Genomic DNA, 20,229 nt, shown 5'->3' on the forward strand with positions numbered 1-20,229 from the left:
TGACAGTCCGTTTTTATTTTTTAAATATTTATTTATCAGAATCATTTTTTGTCATAAATTTAAATCGGCCATTATAAATGATGATACTGATATATCGGGAAATGCCTAATATCAGCCTGCCAATATATCGGTCGGGTTCTAATCCAAATTAGATTAAATTATTCGGCATACGCTAAATCACCTATCCAGCAGGCTGAACAGCCAATCAGAGAGCTCTATCCCTCTGGCCGTCTCCATGTCGTCGAGCAGCTGCATGACCTGATGCAGGTTTGACAGGCAGCGGTGGAACCAACCCACAGGCAGGCAGCCCACTCCTCCACAGCACCAGGCTGGCGGTTTGTTGACTCAGTGTTATGTTTGTACTACTAACTAGTGTGTTTGTGTCTGTTACAGGGTATAAACTATGTGGCTCAACAGGTTGTTCAGACACATTTGGCTGCGGTGCAGCTGTTTGTTAGGCTTCTGTTTGTGTGTCTGCAGCTGTTTGCTCACTTCAGACCGACAGTATAATCTGCCAGGGACACTTGTGTATGTATAAACACAATTATTATGTGTTTTACTCTTGTTTCGCACACTGTCATGCATAAACTACCGGACGACTTGCAGATTAATTGAGAAATTGGAGTCATTATACTCCTGTTTGGTTGAGGGATTTTCACTGAAATAAATTTTTAATGGTGTTTTTTATTTGCATTGGGAATGAGCTGCTAGTAATTGTATTCAGGCACCTCTGGCATCATCATAACATTCATATATATGGTTGGTCTTTAATAAAAGGCCAAGAAGATTTCTCCTGATAGAAATTAATCTATACCTTATACAGTGGCCAGTTATCAGTTTTTCTAATTAAGACAGGTTTAAAGCCCCCACTTTGACTTATTTTGATTCATTTTAGTTACGTCTCTTTTTCTGTGGCTGTGAGTCAATTTCACAGTTGGGCTTTTGACCTCATCTCATCTAACCTAAATATAAATAAAGTGAAGGATTTTAGGCCACCTATTAGCTCCAGCAGGGCTGTGAATGCTGCTGGCTGCATAAATACAGGGATCAGGTGGAGGAGTATGTGTATGAAAAAGATCTGAGTGTATGTATGTATGTGTGTGTGTGTGTGTGTGTGTGTGTGTGTGTGTGTGTGTGTGTGTGTGTGTGTGTGGTGTGTGTGTGTGTGTGTGTGCGTGCGTGTATCCCCTTTCACACAAAGCATGGACTGAAGAAAACCCCTATCTTGATTGCTGCTGTGTGAGTGATTATGGATCTCGCTCTTGTCCAGGGCTTTGTGAGAATCTGACGCGGTTTAACTTATGAAAGATTCATCAGATTAAAGTACGGCTATTTAGAAAAAACTCTAGCCTACCTTCCTATTTAATCAATTCAAATTGGTCATAAAGGTGATTAAAAAAAACTTTTAATTTAACTTCTCACAAAATGTATGTTTTTCAAAGTTTGGTTAAAAATGGTATACAGTCAAATCTTAAGTTCAAACCCTTGCTTCTTATTTATTTTGTTTGCTTCGTTATTTTCGTACCTCTGCACACCTGCCAGCCAAACACATGTCTAATTGCAGGTTTTTGAAATTTATTAAAAAATACAGCCCCCCCAATTTTAACATTGGGCAAGATGGATTTATTGCAATAGGCCTGGGAAAGAGTGGAAGGTATTACAATTATGAGGGAAAATATCTGTTGGCAGAACAGGACTATTACAAAAAATCATCTGCTGACAGTTTCAACTTGTTTGACTACATGTGTCATTGTTTCAGCCGGTTGACTTCTGTTAGGCTGAAGGCCAGGTGTGCGCAGGTGTAAAAATGGGTAGAACACCAAGTATGACGCACATTTCTTCCTCCATTGTTCCTTCTCTCTGATTTAATTCACAGACGACCCCCGTATCGGCAGTGAGGGAGGTGTCGAGCTTTCAAAAGAGACAAATGGAGAGAGATGGAAGTCTGGAGAAAAAAACTGGAGCAAATCACCATTACTGCATGTTTTATTCATTATGGTGAGGCGGAACGCCAAAACAGTGGAGAGGATGGGGTTGGCTTTCACGCACTGGCAAGGAGAGGAGAGGAGAGGAGAGGAGAGGAGAGGAGAGGAGAGGAGAGGAGAGGAGAGAGAGGAGAGGAGAGGAGAGAGAAGAGAGGAGAGGAGAAGAGAAGAGAGGAGAGGAGGCAGGTCCAACTTTGAATGTTGTGTTTACAAACCACAACGGACAAATCCAACTTGTTTTGCCTTTCCTTAAGTATTACCAGTAAATGCTACGTTATATGTCAAACTTAGACCATTTTAGCGGGAAATAGTTTAGTAATAGTGCACTTAGTACTCCAGTGCATTCATAAATATTTCTTACTCTGCAGAATAAGATGTTATATCTAAAACAAAATGATCAGTTTAACAATATACAAGTTGTTCAACAACCTGTTCATAAGGAGACAGAATACAGCTAATTTAAAATAAGAAACATTATCATGTCTTAGTGTTATACACACAACTTCAATCATTAACAACATTGAAGGTGCAATATGTAATACTGACAGCTAGTGTTTAAAATAGTTACTGCAGTACAAATTCAGAATACTGGAGATATTTGTCTCCCCCGCCCCGTCCTCCCCAGACTTGAAGCTGAGGGTCTTTGGTTGCAGTGAAAGAGCCTGCTGAGGGTCACTGAGGCCTTTTACGACGGGGCAAACAAGCCCTGCTGGGAGGACATCGTTAGGACAGGTGGGGCACATTAGAAAGTGTGTTTTTGTCATTAGTGCAAACATGGGAATCCGCGGTAATGCCGAGTACCTCCCTCAGCGCCTGTTTTCACTCTGTGTCAAAACCAAGTGAAGATAAACAGCATCACGTCTGGCATGTCAGGGCCTGGTTTGTTTGTTTCCTTTCCCTTTAGAGACACTGCCAGTTGGCAATTCTACAGCTGCTACTTCCCAAACCCATCATTGCTTTTATTTTTCAAATGTCGCTTTTATGCTACGACGCGAGCCCTGTCAAAACCACATTTTCAGGGGCGATGTCTTCAATTATGTGGCATCTGTGAGCAACATTTTCACCAATGTCAATAAGCGAGGGGGTAAAAGACTCTCAGACTCACAGTGTCAGTCAAACATATTAAGACTGCAAGCCAGCAGTCCAAAATCACCCGGCTTGGTGTAGCCGGGAATTCCTTTGTTGAACTAAGAATACAAAATGACTTCATAAATAACAAAATGTCTGCCAATCAAGTCATCTGCGTAAACAAGTCTCGGAAAAGAGCGGTAAACAGCCCTATTCATTTACTAATTGCAAGAGCAAACCATTTAAAAACAAATCCACCAAGCTGGCCCTCTTGAGCCTTAAAGTGGCCCTCATTATCCCCAACTGATCTGATCTGATCTGATATAGAAAGAAACGGTGCCACTACCTGACTTTCTAAGAAATGCTATCTGATCACTGCAACCATTCTGGACAAACTTTATCATGGTGTGCTCAGATACAAAATATGATACTTGCAAATGATGATAAAAGGCAGTGTAAGGACACAGAGTGGAACAAACCGATTTGCATGTCTGTGGGGTCCAAATTAAGGCAAAGACTCGATTTCTAGCTCAAAAACATTTGAGCTAGAAATGTTTTTAAGGATGCCCAGAGGAAAAGAAGTGAAATAATGATAAGGCTTGGGCTATTCTATCCTTTGTTACTGTAAATCTTTAAAAACACTGAGTCCAAATAAACTACAATGTAGTTGGTAAAAAAGGAACATGTCACCCAGGGCAAGAGTCTGGCTCATGGATTTGCTTGTAAGTCATGGCACAGAGTAAGAAGATACATCAGGCTTTGATACACACAACAATTGTTAGTAGATGAATATAATATTGGTTAAGTTCTTTTTAGTGTATATACAGTAAGTGTGTATAGAGATTTGAGGAAAATTCTAATGATTTGGGAACATTCCTGACTTGTCTGGCCTTGCAAACAAACAATTTTGTTAGAAAAACACATGAAAAACCTCAGCTGAACTTTGATAACCGAGGGACGCTGGTTTTTGGTTCTTTTGGTAATTTGGCACACGCCATTCTCTCTGCACAAACCTGTTGTCAGAGTCATACAATAACTTGTTTGAAGTAACAACAGCTCAACAAAAAACTAACACTGGACTGAATTAAATTTGTGTTTTTCCGTAGTTCTGCACAGATTTTTCCCTGCTGAAACTTTATCAACAAATTCTTAAGGTTTGAATCAGACACACCGCTGCAGTATGAAGTGTGTACAAGCTTCAGGAGGGTAGAAGCTTAGTCAGAAAGCCGCATAGAGCCATGAGTCATTTCATCCTGTTGAGGCATGAGAGGTTTCTACACCAGTCACCTGCACTTAAGTAATAGTGGGTTCATTTGGGAAAACTAGGTGGGTCATGTTCTATAGATCAGGTTTCAACAGCACTTTTACACAACTCAATGTAACACAATCTACCTCATTTATGCGATCAGAGAACGCCGATCTGATTTGACTCGCATTCTTTGTTGTCTGATGATTTTCATTTACTTGGATTCTTCCTGCCTTTAATTTAAGGGTCAAATATCTTGCGTGAATGTCCTTATGATTTACTACATGGTCTAAAGTATGTGAACATTTACCATTGCACTGTGATGTTGTACATCTAATTCCAACAGTCATTAATAGGCTGCTAGAGCCTTAGTCTATATTAACGAAGTTTCATGTATAGGATTGCCCCGGTGCCACCAGAAATTCTGCTGGATTTCCCTCATTTAGGCTGGATGTCACTCAGCTTCCAGGTGGATTTATGAGGACTATGGTTTACTGCTCCTCATAGCTCTGCAGGGTAAATTCAGACAGCTAGCTTGACTATCTCTCCAATCTGAGTTTTCTGTTGCACAGCTAAAACAACCTTTGAAAGGACACATGTTCCTCCTTCCCGAGGCTGTTTTGCAAAGGCACCATTGCTCCATGTGGGGCTTAGCAACGCCGAAGACAATTCTGATTGGTTTAAAGAAATGCCAATAAGCCAGAGCATGTTTTCCTCTGCAGCTCTGTGGAGGAAGGTCTGGCAGCCCATACCTTTTTAGGCTTTCCACCAGATTTTAAAATCTGGCTGTAGGGATTTGCTCTAACAAGAGCATTACTGAGGTCTAACACTGATGTTGGGACTGGCATGTTCAAGTTTATCCCAAAGATGTTGGATGGGGTTGAGGTCAGAGCTCTGTGCAGACCAGCCAAGTCTGTCCACAACAAACCAGCTGGCTTTTTGCCCAGAGGACAAACACAAACTGTTGTCACATGCTTGTCTAAAATACCATTTAATGCTGAAACCTTTAGATTTCCCTATAGAGCCCAAACAGCCCAAGACAAAAAGCAAACAAGAGTGTGTAAAGGTTTGTCCACAAAGGGGTGCAATGCCTGACATGATGTCAGGCATTCTCCACCCCTCCCGCTATCTGTTTGGCAAGGGCACTGTCCCTGCATCTGGGCCCAAGACGTTTGCGATTGGTTCAAACTAAATACAAACAGAACAGCATGTTTTTTCCCCTATACCAGATTGTGCAGCAAGAACATTCTCCGCCGCTGACACAGCACTGTGGAGATAGGTCTGGCTATGCGAGACTAGTCCACATACCTTTGAACATATAATGTCTTTCTGGATCTTTGAGGTTACAGTAGCAGTTTATAGAATCTAAAATAGCCTTGCTTTTAGTGTAGTTTTTCAATTTCAGTTTTTGACATTTGTATTGTTGACCTTTTTAATTGGAGTTAGCAGTTTACATATTTTTTTGATGTTAATGCAAGGTTAGCCATGTTTCATCTTGTTCCACGCGTCTGCTATTTCTAAATTGATATTTATTCTTTACCCTTATTATTATTTTATTAGGGACCCGCTGGGCGCTTTTCTGCGTGAATTTAGGTAATCTACATTTATATAGCCAACCCTTGAGATTAAAGAAATCCTCAGTGTGAAAAGTGCATCCACAATGACATAATAACCCTTTTCAACCAAACATTTTTCATTCTGTGCTTGCATGGAGGCTTACATGAATATCAAATACACCTGCTTTTTCACAAAATAGAGAGACTGTCTTAATGTGACATTCTCCGGCTGTTTCAACACCACCTGTGCTCCCTGCCTGTGTGTGATGCCTATCCATCAAACACAACGGTCCCTCTGCCTGTAAAACCTTTAGTATACTGGCCTTTAGGGTGTGGACAAACACTAGAGCTACCTGGAGATTATATAAGGACAGGGCTTGTAACGACTTGTAGCGGCATGTAGCGTCAGAGCTAATGCTGCGCTGATTTCCCCTGAACATCAAAGTCTGTACCAGATGACTCAGTTCAAAGATAGAAATGCAGATACCTGAAACCACAGACAAGTGAGTTTGTGAGTGACCTCTGAAAGACTTTCTCATTATTAAGTTTAATTTTTAACGCTGCCCTGTGTGTCACGCCCAGGTTCTGCATGGCTTGCTCTGCTCAGACTTGCAATAGTGCATTAGGACAACTATTTCCCAACTCCCTCTTAAGGGAAATAACCCCGTTAGGTTTTACAGCTGCAGTCATACACCTGAATCAGAATGTAAATCTGGCACGTGGACATGGCGAAATATACAGATATGTCAATAAAAATTGTAAAAAAAGAGAAAGTCCAGAGGTCCTCCAAATGTCCTTAGAGTCACAAGGGGTGTTTGAATCCTAATTTTAAATCAATCACAATGGAGCGAGTTGCCTATATTTCTGTCCAACCTGCTTATGAAATGAGAGGATGGCACTGCGCAGGCTGATCCAATTACATCCCATGTCCCAGAGTAACTGTATATCTGGTTACCCGTAAAAACTTCAACTTCAGGGCCATGCTGAATTGTCACAAAGGAAGGGAAGGTAAAGCTGCTCAGACAGCATGCTGATCTTGTGTTTTTTTTAAAGTGAGCAGTAAACCTTGTGCTGTAATGGCAACATGTCAAATCCCAATATATCTTTTAGTAAAATAGAAAGGAAATCTACCAATTCAATGAGAATGTAATTTGTTTCTACTGCCGTTTTTGTCAACTGTTGTGTAAAACCTCCAACACCACTGTGAAAATTATTACTGCCGAATGTTGTCATGAAACATATTTATCTTATATTAGACACTTCTGCTCATTCCCTCCTATTTACCTGTTTTGGGATCCACATCAAAGTATGTCCGATGAAATTCCAGCATCTGGTAGGACAGCTTCCCCTCAGAGGAAGTGTCCACGTCTGTGGCCGACACCTGGACGACGGAATTGACTTTTTCCACGTTCTCCTGGACAGATGCGAAGTACACTGGCTGAGAAAGTTCTGGAGCGTTATCGTTCACGTCTTGGACTTCCAGGAACACGTGAGTCCAGGACATCAGAGGCTCAGTCCCCAGATCAGTGACGTACACAGAAAGCCAGTAGTGAGGCCTCATCTCGCGGTCCAACAACTCCGTCGTACGAATCTCACCTGAAAGGGTGGGGGATTTACGATTAACTGGAGAGAACACACTGTCAACATCAGTATGTACTTGTTTCAACCTGCTACTCTGCCTCAGGAATTAACCACTTATCACTTTAAATTTTATTATATTTAATGACTGTAACCAGCCTGAAGAAATATCAATCACAGTGACTTTCATCTAGTTTTGATGAGCTTAGCATTTACTAAATAAATCCTGGATTTTTGCCCAAAAGCGCAGCAGCATGTCACATTTGTTGCCAAAACTAACTCAAATTCCTTAAGTGCACAAGAAGCTCAATAGCACAGGGTATTTAAGGCATGCCGAGGTTCTAAATACAAAGGAAAGTCGGCATTTCAGCACATAGTTTACTTCAGAAAAAGTTTCAATTTGGACACCCTGAGGGAGAGCTAAAAAGCAGCAACACTGAAAAAGATATTTCACGCATGGTTCCATTAAGACAGCGGACTTCATTTGGACTGATTTTATCTGAGCTTTAAGTGCAGCAGCAGGCTAATGGTATGCAGAATGCTATGTTGAGAGGTCACAGCGTATTATCTGCAAAAGACAGGCTGATTAAAAAAATAGACCCACTTTTTTTTAAATACCCCAGATGAAGAATCATGTTAAGGAAATGTATTGCTGTAAGGATTTCTATATGTAGACATGTCCTCGTGCTGGCTTACAAAAGTTTTACTGGGCAACATTTACATTGCACTTAAAATCATTAAAATCATTTAGTAATGCAACCGCTACCTGAATCTCACCTTTTCCTATTTTAGACTATCATTCAAACATTGGAAAACCTACATGTACAGTATGTTTAGATTGACAGGTCAGGCTTGATCTGGGAAACAGCAAATGGAAAAACAATCTCATCACAAGGTCCAATAATGACAATTTCTTGTGCTTTTGATCACAGCAAATGATCTTCATTAGCAGATTGATTTTTCCCAGCTGAGCATTTTTAAAGAGTTCTCAATCAAGTCTGAAAGCTTCAGAACAGATGCTAAAGGGTCTTGAGGTAAGATTATTTTTGACAAGTGTAAGGTCAAGTACAAACTTAAATCCCTATCAACTATCAAGCCAACATGGATGAGAAGGTTTTACATTGCTAAAGAAAATGGAAATCTAACTGCTGAAGAGAACTAACAACTCATGTACAGAAACTAACAAACCTTGGTTTAAATACCAATTTTTTTACCAATAATAAATGTGATCTGTAATGAGCTGTTAAAATTGAGAATTCACTCAATAATGTTTTAAGCAATGCTATTTCTTGGTTGGGTAACTTCCTTAAAAAATACGAAAATATGAATGAAAATAAGACCACTTGAATTTTATTTTAAAATGTAATAGAATTACAGCAACGTAACAAAATGTAAATCATGTCTTTCTACTACTATTAGCTCTAATGGTCACCCATGTCCAGCATAAAGGGAAACTACAAATGAGTCAAACTATGATAGCTCCATAATGTAGTTTAGGAGCAGGCTATGTGTGTTACAAACTTGATTTTTTTTTTTTAGAAGAGAAAAAAAAAAAAATCCTATCTTCCAATTATTCCCACCAAAACCAACATGTTCTTACCTGTTTCCTCATCAATGGTAAACACCCCGAGACCAGAGCCATCATGGATGTAGTAGCGGACCACTCCATCTCTGCCCAGGTCCTGGTCTGAAGCTGTAAGCGTGACCACTGATGTCCCCACTGCTGCATCCTCCATCACTCCGGCTTTATACGCAAACTCAGAGAACACAGGCCTGTGAAGGTTCTCGTTGACATCCAGAACCTGAATCTCCACAAAGCAGGAGGAGGAGAGGGAGCGAGGCTGGCCGTGATCTACGGCCCGGACTGTGAGGTTGTAAATTTGCCGTCTCTCAAAGTCCAGCTCCCTCTCCAGGACCAAGGCCCCCGTGTTAGAGTCGAGGTTAAAGATCCCGCTCTCTGTATTCTTAAGGTTGTAAGTGACGAGGCCTCCGCTGCCCAGATCAAAATCAACACTCTCAACCCAGACAAGGAGAGTTCCCACAGGTACATCCTCCAGAACTTTTATTTTGTAAACTTTGGGTACAAACTTGGGTGGGTTGTCATTTACGTCTTGCAAAACCACCACAAGGTCTATCATGGAGAACAACTGCGGGCCGAGTTTGGCTTGGTCTCTGGCTTCGATCCTGAGGTCATGTCTGGGGGAGGTTTCTCGATCCAAACCACTCGCCACCGTCAACTCGCCAGTCACTTCATCGATTCTGAACATGTCAGTAGACGTCAGCAGGGAGTACTGGACATTACCGCTTGTATCTGCGTCAGGGTCGATTGCGCGAGCTGTAAAAATAACGGAGTCCACCTCTGTGTTTTCCGGCACACGTACCACATATCTGGGCTGATCAAAAACAGGAGGGTTGTCGTTAACGTCCATGACATTCACTGCAAGGAACTTCCACGCAGATGTTTGTGGTGTTCCCAAATCATAAGCAGTGATGTTCAAAATGTAGAACTCTTTATTCTCTCGGTCTAATGGGCAAACTAACTGGAGGTCACCAGAGAAAATGTCAATGGAGAAACAGCCATCCTCGTTCCCACTTGATATGGCAAACACCAGCTTACTATTAAAGCCAGTGTCTCTGTCCGTTGCCTTGAACTGAACAATGGTGGAATTCAGTGGATGGTCCTCCATCAGGTCGATTGAACTCGGGATGCTTAAGTCAAACTTGGGGGAATATCTATTGGTGATGTGGATATCAGAGAACGTGTCTTCTTCTTGATTAGTTAAAATGGGTTTGATCGATTCTATGAGTTTATCGGTCAACTGTTTGAAAACGCCTGTTTCCTGGCAGTGGATCGTTGCATTATCGCCTCTGTTAGTGACAGTTACCCTGACAAGTGACGCTTCAGAGAAATGTTTGCCATCTGTGACTACAACTCTTAAGTTGAACGAACTTGCTCGCAGGGGAATTGGTTGCTTGAGGGTGATGGCTCCTGACACAGAGTCAATATCAAACACTTGAAGCTCATTTCCTGACTCAATGACATACCTCAGCTGCTGAAGCTCATCTACATCAATGGCTGACAGCTCAGCGATTGTGTGTCCGATGGGAGAGTCCAGAGGGATGGTGGTGTTGCAGCCCACCCTCTCAAACAGAGGGACGTTATCGTTGACATTGTTCAGGTTTATCGTCACGGGGCACTCGGTGACCTGACTGAAGGGGCCGCCGCTGTCTGAGGCCCAAACTCTCAAGTGGTACCGCCGCTTCATCAGCTCGTAGTCAAAGTGTTCGGAGGTTGAAATGACACCTGTGAATGGGTCTATTGTGAATGGTACGGGGCCTGCGTTTGCAATAGCATAGGTTATAAAGCCATTTTTGCCTTTATCTTCGTCTGTGGCAGCTACTTTCAAAACACTGCTGCCAACCGGTGTGTTTTCATCCAGCGTGGCCTCATAGGAGGTGTGGGTGAACTGTGGGCTGTTGTCGTTTTCATCGGTTATCTCAATCACTATGTGAGTCTCAGCATCCCCATGATTGGCCACTACATCAAACTCATATCGCTCCTTTCTCTCATAGTCAAATCTCTCTGTTGTTATGATAATTCCTGTTCTTGGATTTATCTTGAATTTAGTACTGTCTGGATTGCTTTTTATACTAAAGGTAACATTATAAGGTACTGAGGTGACCAAAACCTTAACTACATAGGTTTTAGGGGGTGAAAACTCACTAAGTGTGACTATGTAGGTGTCCTCTAAAAATGCCAACGGGCTGTAATGATAGGCCGGAATGTGGATTTGTGTAATTGGAGAGAGTGAACTTGGGAAGCTCAAGTCTTTAGCTTGAAGGGACAGATTTAGCCCAAAAGGTGATTGAGACCAGATAATCCTCTTTGTAGAGATCACTTGGAAGTCACTGCCCTGCACACCAAGGGGGATTATCTCAAAACTCTTGTGGGGATCCCCTCCAACAATATTAAGGGATTCCACAGGCTTAACTCCTGCATCCACGTGGACATTGATAGTTATTTTGCCGTCTGTAGAGACTGTGAGTATGGGGGTAGGTGTGATAACTGGAGAACCCATGGACATCTTTTGAATGTTTACTGTAACCCTGGCAACATTACCAAATTTTTGAACACCAGATAACTTCTTCGTCCTGTCCTCAGCTAAAACTGTGAGATCGTACCTCTCGGTGCGAGTGTGATTGAGCTTCTTGGCCAGGCTGACTGTGCCTGTGAAAGGGTCGACAACAAAAGGATGAGCTCTGCTGGTGAAAGAGTAATAAAACCGAGCGTTGCTGCCAATGTCAGCGTCTGTAGCGCTAACCCTCACCACACTAGACTTAAGTGGAGTGTCCTCCCTGATAGCCTCGCTGTACGAGGCAGGATAGAAAAGAGGCTTTAGGTCGTTGGTGTCAAGCACCTGGACAAACACCTTTGTCTTTGCCTCAAAGTGAAAAGTGTTTTCGATTGCAGCCACAGTGAGAGTATAAGTGTCTCTGACCTCCCTGTTCAGGACTGCAGAGTTACTGCTGCGTGTTTTGATCCTGAGGAAGCAGAAATCTCCAACATGTACTGCCTCCGCTTGGAAAAGGCCGTCGTCATCACCTGAGACGACATTATATTGGATTTCCCAGAGCTGATTTGTCATTTCAATGCCCATCTTCCCTGGCGTCTCAACAAACGTCCGCGGGGCAGAGTTCTCATAGATGGTTGCGTTGTACAGATGATGCGTGAACCTTAGTGGCAAGTTCTCTGTTCCTTTTCCCATGATCCCCTGACATCTCGCCACATGCAGGAGTACTGATGCCAAAGTAAATACAATTGTTTCCAAAGCTGCCATCTTTGGTACCTCCATAAAGATCCTAAGACCTGTGAAAAGAAGAGAGACAGACAAATAAGAAGCAAATAAGAAACAAATAAATTTAATAAATGAATACTACCAATCGGGATAGGGGGATAAAAACTAGTTTTCTTTGAGTAAATAGTCTTGTTTCCCCTGCTCTCCAAATATCGTCATCGGCCATTGAAACACCCAGACGACCACTATACTTTTGCCTACATGTAATTCACACATAACCCTTGCACCTACCCTATTTTGTAAATAGACCAACAAATTCCCCTAAGCTTAAAACTAATACAAATTGGACATGGAACACACAATGACACAAAAGCCGAGGGGAGGCCCGTGGCAAAGTATCTGACTCCTGTCCCAACTTGCCTCAACCGAAAAAAAGAAGGCAAAGTAAAACAACACAACGTTTCAGGACTAGAAAGTTGCCTTTGAGCCTTTTCAGACAGGTGGCAGCCCAAAGCCTCCCCCATAATTATTCCTTTGGTGGCCAAATACTAGCAAAAAGTACCCATCAAAATGATGATTCGTCATCACAGAGGTATGAGGAGGGATTTGTAGTTTGATGACTCTGTATCATGCAAATGACAGTGGGTGGTTCAGTCCTGATCCGAGTGTAAACTAAGCATGTGTACTGTAGGTCTGAGTTTGGGATTGATGTATGTGCATTATATGTCCCTGAATGCACAAGCCGCTCAATCGCTGCTTGTAGAATCAAAAGGATCAAGAACCCACACTGTTGGAATTTCAATATCTATTTTATGAGGGTTAATTAGCTGGAAAAACTGAAAAACACAGACTAATTCAGATCAGCAGCTGTAATAAAGTTGAAGGGTCTCAGATGAAAACCACAGCCTTGACTATTTAAACATTTACATTGCCCATAAAACATTTATTGAATGCTGCGTTTAATTACATGTTCTTAAACTGTTGTTTTTTCAAACCGGCTTTTCCAAACATGCAAACAAGTTTTGAATGGATGACCTCTGGGTAAACCTGGAGGATTTGTTAGTAAAGCAAGCTAAACTCACACATTAGATTCAATCTAATTGAATTTTTCTGTCTACAACCACTCCCTTTTTCAACAAAAAAAACACTAAATAGCATTTATATATGATATAGTGTCACTTTCGGTTTCCTTCGGAGCATTGAGACAGTGAGAATTCTTTTCATATTGCTTTAATCTATATCTTAATCTGTGTTTTTCATACTTCATTGTTGTAGCAACGGTGGCATAACTGATGTTATCATAGTCCCTGGAATCATTACTTTGATCTGAACTATGGATGTAGCATTTCCTGTTTTTGCTTCCTGGTTAGCTGTGTGTGCAGGCAGAGTTCGTTGACCCTTCAACTGATGGTGAAAAGAAAAACAAAGGGAATGATAATGAGTAATCTGGGAATAGAAGTGCAAATGCAAAACTATCTTTCACACCTCACACTCTTACACAGCAACTTTAGTATTTAGAAAAATGGACATGTAGCACTAACACATAAAAACTGGAGTTGCAAAATCAGCCCATTTAGAATGAAGATATGATTTGTAGATTAGACATGGTCATTTAAATTTGTCTCTTAATTGAAAACGATTGCTCGCCACTTAGTAATTTTAAAGCTGGACCATCAATCACAGAGCTGAAAGTAACATCTTCCTCCCAGCAACTGCAAAGGGAGCAACATGCTGATAGGTCGATAGGTCGAGGTTCATTTGACCCTTCACATTCCAACATAAATAGGAAAGTTTGACGGGGTTATTTCCTCAAAATCATTTTGTTTGGATGTTGATCGTCAAATTATGAATTGATAAAATAAAATTACAACTCATGACTATTTCAATATAATTTATTTAGAGTAGTTTAGGCTCTCTCTGAGGACCTAGAGGGCCCTGGCAGTTCCCTACTGCTTCAAGAACGATTTACTTCAGGTTGGACACATGCTTGAGGGTGCAACCTTTGCATGTGGATCACATGCTCTTTGATGGAAAGTGAACGTCCAAAAGAGCACGAAAACATTGTAATTCATGACCTTTTGAGTCCAGATGATGCATGGCCACACCACACCAGCTCCAATTTAACAACTGACAGCAGAAAGAACTGAAGGTAGAGATGGGCAATATATTTATATTATATCGATATTGTGATTTGAGACTAGATATCGTCTTAGAATTTGGATATTGTAATATTGTAATATGGCATAAGTGTAATAACTGCATTACAGTAAAGTGATGTCATTTTTTTAACTTACCAGACTGTTCTATTATTTGCATAACTGTATCCACATTACTGATGATTATTTTTCAAAAATCTAATTTTGTAAATATTTTGTGGTAGCACAAAGTGTCAACACCACAATATCGTTGCGGTATCGATATCAAGGCATTTGGTCAAAAATACCGTGATGTTTAATTTTCTCCATATCGCCCAGCTCTAACTGGAGGCCAGAACACTGCCCTCCACTGCCACTCTGACTGCTCAGCGTTAAAAACAATCACAACAATCAGCCGGGCAGAGATGCTGTTCCCTGAGATCAGTGATGAAAAAGATATCTGTCATGCTTTTTTAACCTTTCACTCCTCTGCAAGCAATTAGCCTGTTCAGATGGTGAAACGCACAAAGGGGCAAGATAAAGGATGTTTTCATATCATTCCAGAAAGCTATGAATACCGGTGTCATACATTATCTCACAATTTATATGGGTTTATGAAAAAAAGCTCTCGCCGGGTAAACGATGTACTGAACGTCTCCAGGTAGACTGGCGCTGGGGTTTCCAGTGGAGGGTAACAGGTATGTGAGGTTTTATCTCCAGTCAGGGCACTTGCTGACAGATAATCAGATTACGACAGTCAGGGTCACTATTTGGGTTTCAGAAAGGATTTCAGGCATTTTGTGTTTTTCTGCTGTTCTGCTCTTTTTCTTCATCTGTGAGGCCAGATTAAAAGAGGTTTTAGCATAATTTAGTCTACGGGCTGGGTCCTATTTTAAACCAGGGACACTTCACATGTGGCTTGAGGGGTTTTTGAAAAATATCACGAGATACCTCACTGATTGCAGGTATCACTGCTTGGCTGCATTCAAAAATGGGACAATTAATTTAGCATGACAGTCCGCCTGGTTCCTGGATTATTATTTGTGAAAATACATCACATTTTACATTTATTTCAGTCTTAAAGACATGGATTTAAAGGATTAGTATATTGAGGCGTAAAGTAATCCTGACGTAATAACAATAGGTCTGAGGCAGACTTTGTCTATGACAAACACTTTAATATGCCTATCCCTATGCCTATAAATTCACATTGCGGGAGCTGAGATCAGAGAATGAAACTACTCCAACCAATTAATCGATTATCAAAATATTGAATTTCATAGTTGGTAACCAATCAATCGGTGCAGCTCCAGACACACATACTTTAGGTTTATATCAAGGCCATCAGTTTTAAATATTTCATCTTTGTTTCTCAGAAATCCCTTTCAAACAAAACACTGCACCACCCAAATAGTTGATTACAAGTATTTGTAAAGTGTTTCTCTGAAGCTGAAAACTCTGAAAACTTTAAAATGAAACAACATGTTTGAGTTCAAACATGCCGTGCTGCATTGAAGAAACCTCAGTCCGTTACTGCTGCTACTGAGGTCAGTTTGTACATGCAGTTTCACACCATCTCAGACAAACCCACACCTCCCTGCCGGTGCTTCAGGTAGCGACCTGCAGCCACATGTTGAGCTCCAGCTTCCTGGATCGTATATCACCATCACCCCCATGGCACCCAGAACAGACAGAGAACTCTCTACGCAGCCTTGTGTGTCCCTGTGAACCTGACCGAGCTGTCATTTTCTGCTGGAAGCTCAACAGTGTTAAAATCTGCTTCAGAATCCCCACACACACTTTTTATTACAAGTCAGGGAAGGTTTTCTCTTTCATCATAGCCGGCTTTCTGCCACAGGCTGAGGCCACATATTCATTGATGGGTTATTACTTCTCCATTGAAGATTTTCCAATAGAGCGGACAGATATATCAGCAGGCCGATGTTATCAAACTAGTCTTGCATTACCAAACCTATCTTCACAGCGCTGCGGAGGAAGGTATGGCTAGTCCCCACAAGATTTCTAGATAGCAGAAAAACGTGCTCTGGTTTATTGCTATTTCTTTAAACCAATCACAATGGTATTAGGCGGCGGTGTTTTAGTAGAACATGTGCATGTAAGGAGACGAGCTCTGGAATTAAAATGGCTGTTGAGTGTGTGATGAGAATATTATTCCCAAAAAAATAGACACTAGGCACTAGAACAATCCTGTAAATTAAACGCCGTCAATATAGACGTTTATCAACCTAATGAAAGTTTGTCACAGCATATGTTGCTACGCTTTTTTGTCATTAAAACTTGTTTTTCTTAATTGAAGTTCTTTCTCTTTCATTTACAGCTATTATTTATGATGATTTATAGTTAACCCAAAAATGTAATATACATATTTTGACCTATTGTGCTATTTATCAACCTAGATCGTTAGTGTGAGTTGCCCAGGAGATATTGGCTGTACAGATGTATGCCTTCTGTCCCATATAATGGAACTACATGGCACTTGGCCTTGGATACTAAAAGCACCAAACTCAAGATAATCCACAGACCAGGTTGTGAGTAGTTTCATGTAGTAACTATTTTCTTGATACTAATCTACACCTGCCAGCCATTTCATCGCAGGAAAGGAAAGGAAAGGAAAGTGCCCAGTAGTTGACCTGCCACCTCTCCAGCTACCAGTCCACACTCTGTACCAATGATTTCGGGTGAACTGTTCTTTAAGGTAGGTTCATCAGTGGTGTCTCATTTCATAGGGGTATGTTTTCACCCCTAGCCCTTACCATTCTGTTTCGAGGGACAAGGGAGGGGTAAGACGAAGGGGTAGGGGAAAGGGTAAGACAGAGAAATGGGAATGGGACCCACTGAGGTTTGATAGCTGCGTGTTCACAAAATGAAACAAAAACTACCACCGTCTTACTTTGCCAGACCCTCCTCCAAAGCGCTGCAGAGGAGAGTCTGGCCACTCCCCACAGCATTCGGGGATGGGAAGAAAACGTGCTCTGGTCAATTGGCATTTCTTTAAACCAATCACAATCGTCTTGGGTAGCGCCAAGCATGGGAGAAGAGCTGTGGTGTGGCGGCAAAAAAGGCTCGGAAGGAACTTGTATTGGTGGAACGTGTGCACTTTCAAAGGTCATTTTAGTCGTGCTACAGAAAACTCAGATTGGACAGATAGTCTAGCTAGCTGTCTGGATTGCAGAGATATGAGGAGCAGATAACCATAGTCCTCAGAAATCCACCGGAGTTTAGAACACCAACACAAAGTAAAGCCCAAGGCAGCGGATATCCAGTCTAAATGAGTGAAATACGGCAGATTTTCTGGCAGTAACAGAGCAATCCCAGAGTGGAACGTCAAGGATATAGACTAACTGAGACAGACCAGATTTTCCCACTGATAGCACAGCAGAAGATTTGATAGCAGAAACAAAAACCTTCATCAACCTCTCAACCTTCATTAACTGAGAATAACAGGCATGTTTGTTGGGAGGTCGTTCCTTCTTAACGGTCGCATGGCATGGTGCTCTTTGATGATGTATGATGCTTTTATATAGGCCTTAATGGTCCCCTTATACCATATCTGAAGTCTCTTTTAAATAGACCTTAATGGTCCCCTAATACTGTATCTGAAGTCTCTTTCCCAAAATTCAGCCTTGGTGCAAATTACCGCCACTAGAGCCAGTCCCACAATGAGCTCTCCTTAGTATGAGCCATTTCTGAGTCTGTAGCTTTAGAGGAGGCAAGAGGAGAGGCAAGGTAGAGGATGGGGGTGTGGCCTTGACCAATTTCCACTTTGCTCGTTTGAAAGCCATGATGTCTCTCTCTCATGGGTGGGCCAATTTCTTGGGTGGGCAAAGCAGAGAAAGGGGAGGTAACCTTGCCCTTTATGAACTCATATGGATCAATATTCCAGCTTGGCCTATCTGAACTTTCATTTTCTCAAAGGCAGATTAGGATACGCAGGGCTTGGTTTACACTTGTCACCATTTCTAGCCACTGGGGGACCATAGGCAGGCTGGGGGGACGCATACTAATGTTAAAAAACCTCAAAGTGACATTTTCATGACATGTGACCTGTAAAGGAATATTTGAGCAAAGTGTGTAAACTTGAATGAATACTTGAGATTTACTTACACCTCCATTGTATCAATGCCAATATCAACATTAGTCAGTTGATTGACAGTAAACTAGAAGGTTTGACTATCTACCAATTAAAACTAATCTAATAGATAAATAGTATTAGTAATAATGGTCAAATCAATAAGGAAATAATCTTCCTGCTCTTGGTTTGTTCATCTTGGCCTTATTTTTACAGTCACCAACTTCCTCTTCAGTCCTGTGTGCAAATTACTTTTAACTATGGAGCACTTGTAACGGTAGTCATCCATTTCCTGTGTAATGATGACACAGACAAGTCGATTCATGATCTTTATAGCTGCCAATCTGGCTTTGTAAAGCTCGGGGCGTTTTATAAAGGGAGGGCAGGGAGTGTAGTTTAATCCAACAGGCCCTGCCTGGCTGAGTGGTATACAGGGAATTATCTCCATATGTTTGTACAAAGGTTATTCACCAGAAGATTGTGGTAAAATATTAAGAAAGTGGGCTTATAAGGGAATTAAAAGATTTCAGGGTTTTCTTTTTTTTCACCCGAAAACTATACGCCATTATTCCTCCTCCTGTTCCTTCTGTGACTGCATTCATCCAATCAACCTGCTTCCTGGTTTTTGTGAAGAAGACACCCCCCACACACCCCACACACCCCTCTCAAGAAAGGAAAGAAAAGAGAGCTGGTGAAATATGATACCCAAGTAATCACATCAGGGGGCTGGTTTGGATGTGGGCGTTTTTAAAGGAATCGCTAAAAACCAGACGGGCCAACACAGCTTTCCGTTAAAAGAAAACAAAACAAATATTGAGTAGTTTTTTTCCCTCACAACTAGTCAAATGACTTTTTCCAAGGTCAAGAACGAACGTTTAAGATCATCAGTTTTCAAGCATATTTAAAAGATGTTAATTAATATGTTTTCATTTGTATCAACAGCTATTGATGAAATGAAACATAACTACAGATATTATATCCTGTTTCTTCAGGTTTTTAATAACAATACAATAAAATGTTATTTTATCTGTGTTATAAACAACTTATTAAGTGTTTAAATCACGATTGAAAATGCTAAATAGAGGGGTTTAAAGCAAAGTGTTACAGGTTTATCCTCATTTGACTGTGGCCCAGTCTTGATGGTACAAGCACGTTTTCCTCCACGTGCAACTAAACTTACTTTCAGACTACTTCTCATTTGCATAATTGTTGAGTTCAATTCCCTTCCTATTAATAACACAACATCCATAGTCTGTGCCTTGGTGCAATCTAACACAGTAATGAGTCTGTGCTGCAGCATTAAGCCATGATGGATGGATACGCTTCACTAGATGTCAGTCTATTAAGGTCTCACTCTTGTATTATGGTGGGAAAATAAAATGTTGACCGCAATGCACAAGTGATGTTTTTGTTTCTCCTTTAAGACAGAGTCAAATAACCCGAAAATGTCAAATTTGATGAGGTGCTAGAGCAAGGTGTTACAAGCTGTTCCCATTCAAATTAAAGGTTGTTTCCAAAGACACTTGGTGAGACATGCAGGTCTTTAGCATTTCAAGCCCTGGTAAAGTTCTCTAGGGTTTGGGAAAGTGTTTTGCAGAAGTAATGAGCAAAAACAATCAAAGAGCCTCAGCAAATTAAAGAAAACTGATAAACTAGCAGATAGGGTTAAAGTTCTTGAATGTAAAGGGGTATCAAGGCGGCTTCATCCTCCATCCCATCCATTATAATGCAATATATTCCCTCCGTACTAATCCCTTGATAGCTGGAAGGTTTCT

The 20,229-nt window shown here is 41.2% G+C and overlaps 1 protein-coding gene across 3 annotated transcripts in view; it reads right to left on the reverse strand.

The window, feature by feature from the left end:
- The window catches only part of fat2 (FAT atypical cadherin 2), a 119,443-nt gene that overhangs the window by 94,436 nt on the left and 4,778 nt on the right, over positions 1-20,229 (reverse strand). For all 3 annotated transcript variants that reach the window (XR_004333767.1, XM_032527591.1, XM_032527592.1), the window contains exons 2-3: positions 9,034-12,300; positions 7,140-7,451 (exon numbers count right to left, since the gene is read on the reverse strand). Coding sequence is in view for 2 of the 3 variants with exons in the window: in XM_032527591.1 (XP_032383482.1) it covers positions 7,140-7,451; positions 9,034-12,286 (3,565 nt within the window). In the remaining variant the exon portion in view is untranslated. The remainder of the gene's footprint in view (positions 1-7,139; positions 7,452-9,033; positions 12,301-20,229) is intronic.

The sequence above is a fragment of the Etheostoma spectabile genome, chromosome 10 (assembly GCF_008692095.1).
Source record: "Etheostoma spectabile isolate EspeVRDwgs_2016 chromosome 10, UIUC_Espe_1.0, whole genome shotgun sequence".
Taxonomy (NCBI): domain Eukaryota; kingdom Metazoa; phylum Chordata; class Actinopteri; order Perciformes; family Percidae; genus Etheostoma; species Etheostoma spectabile.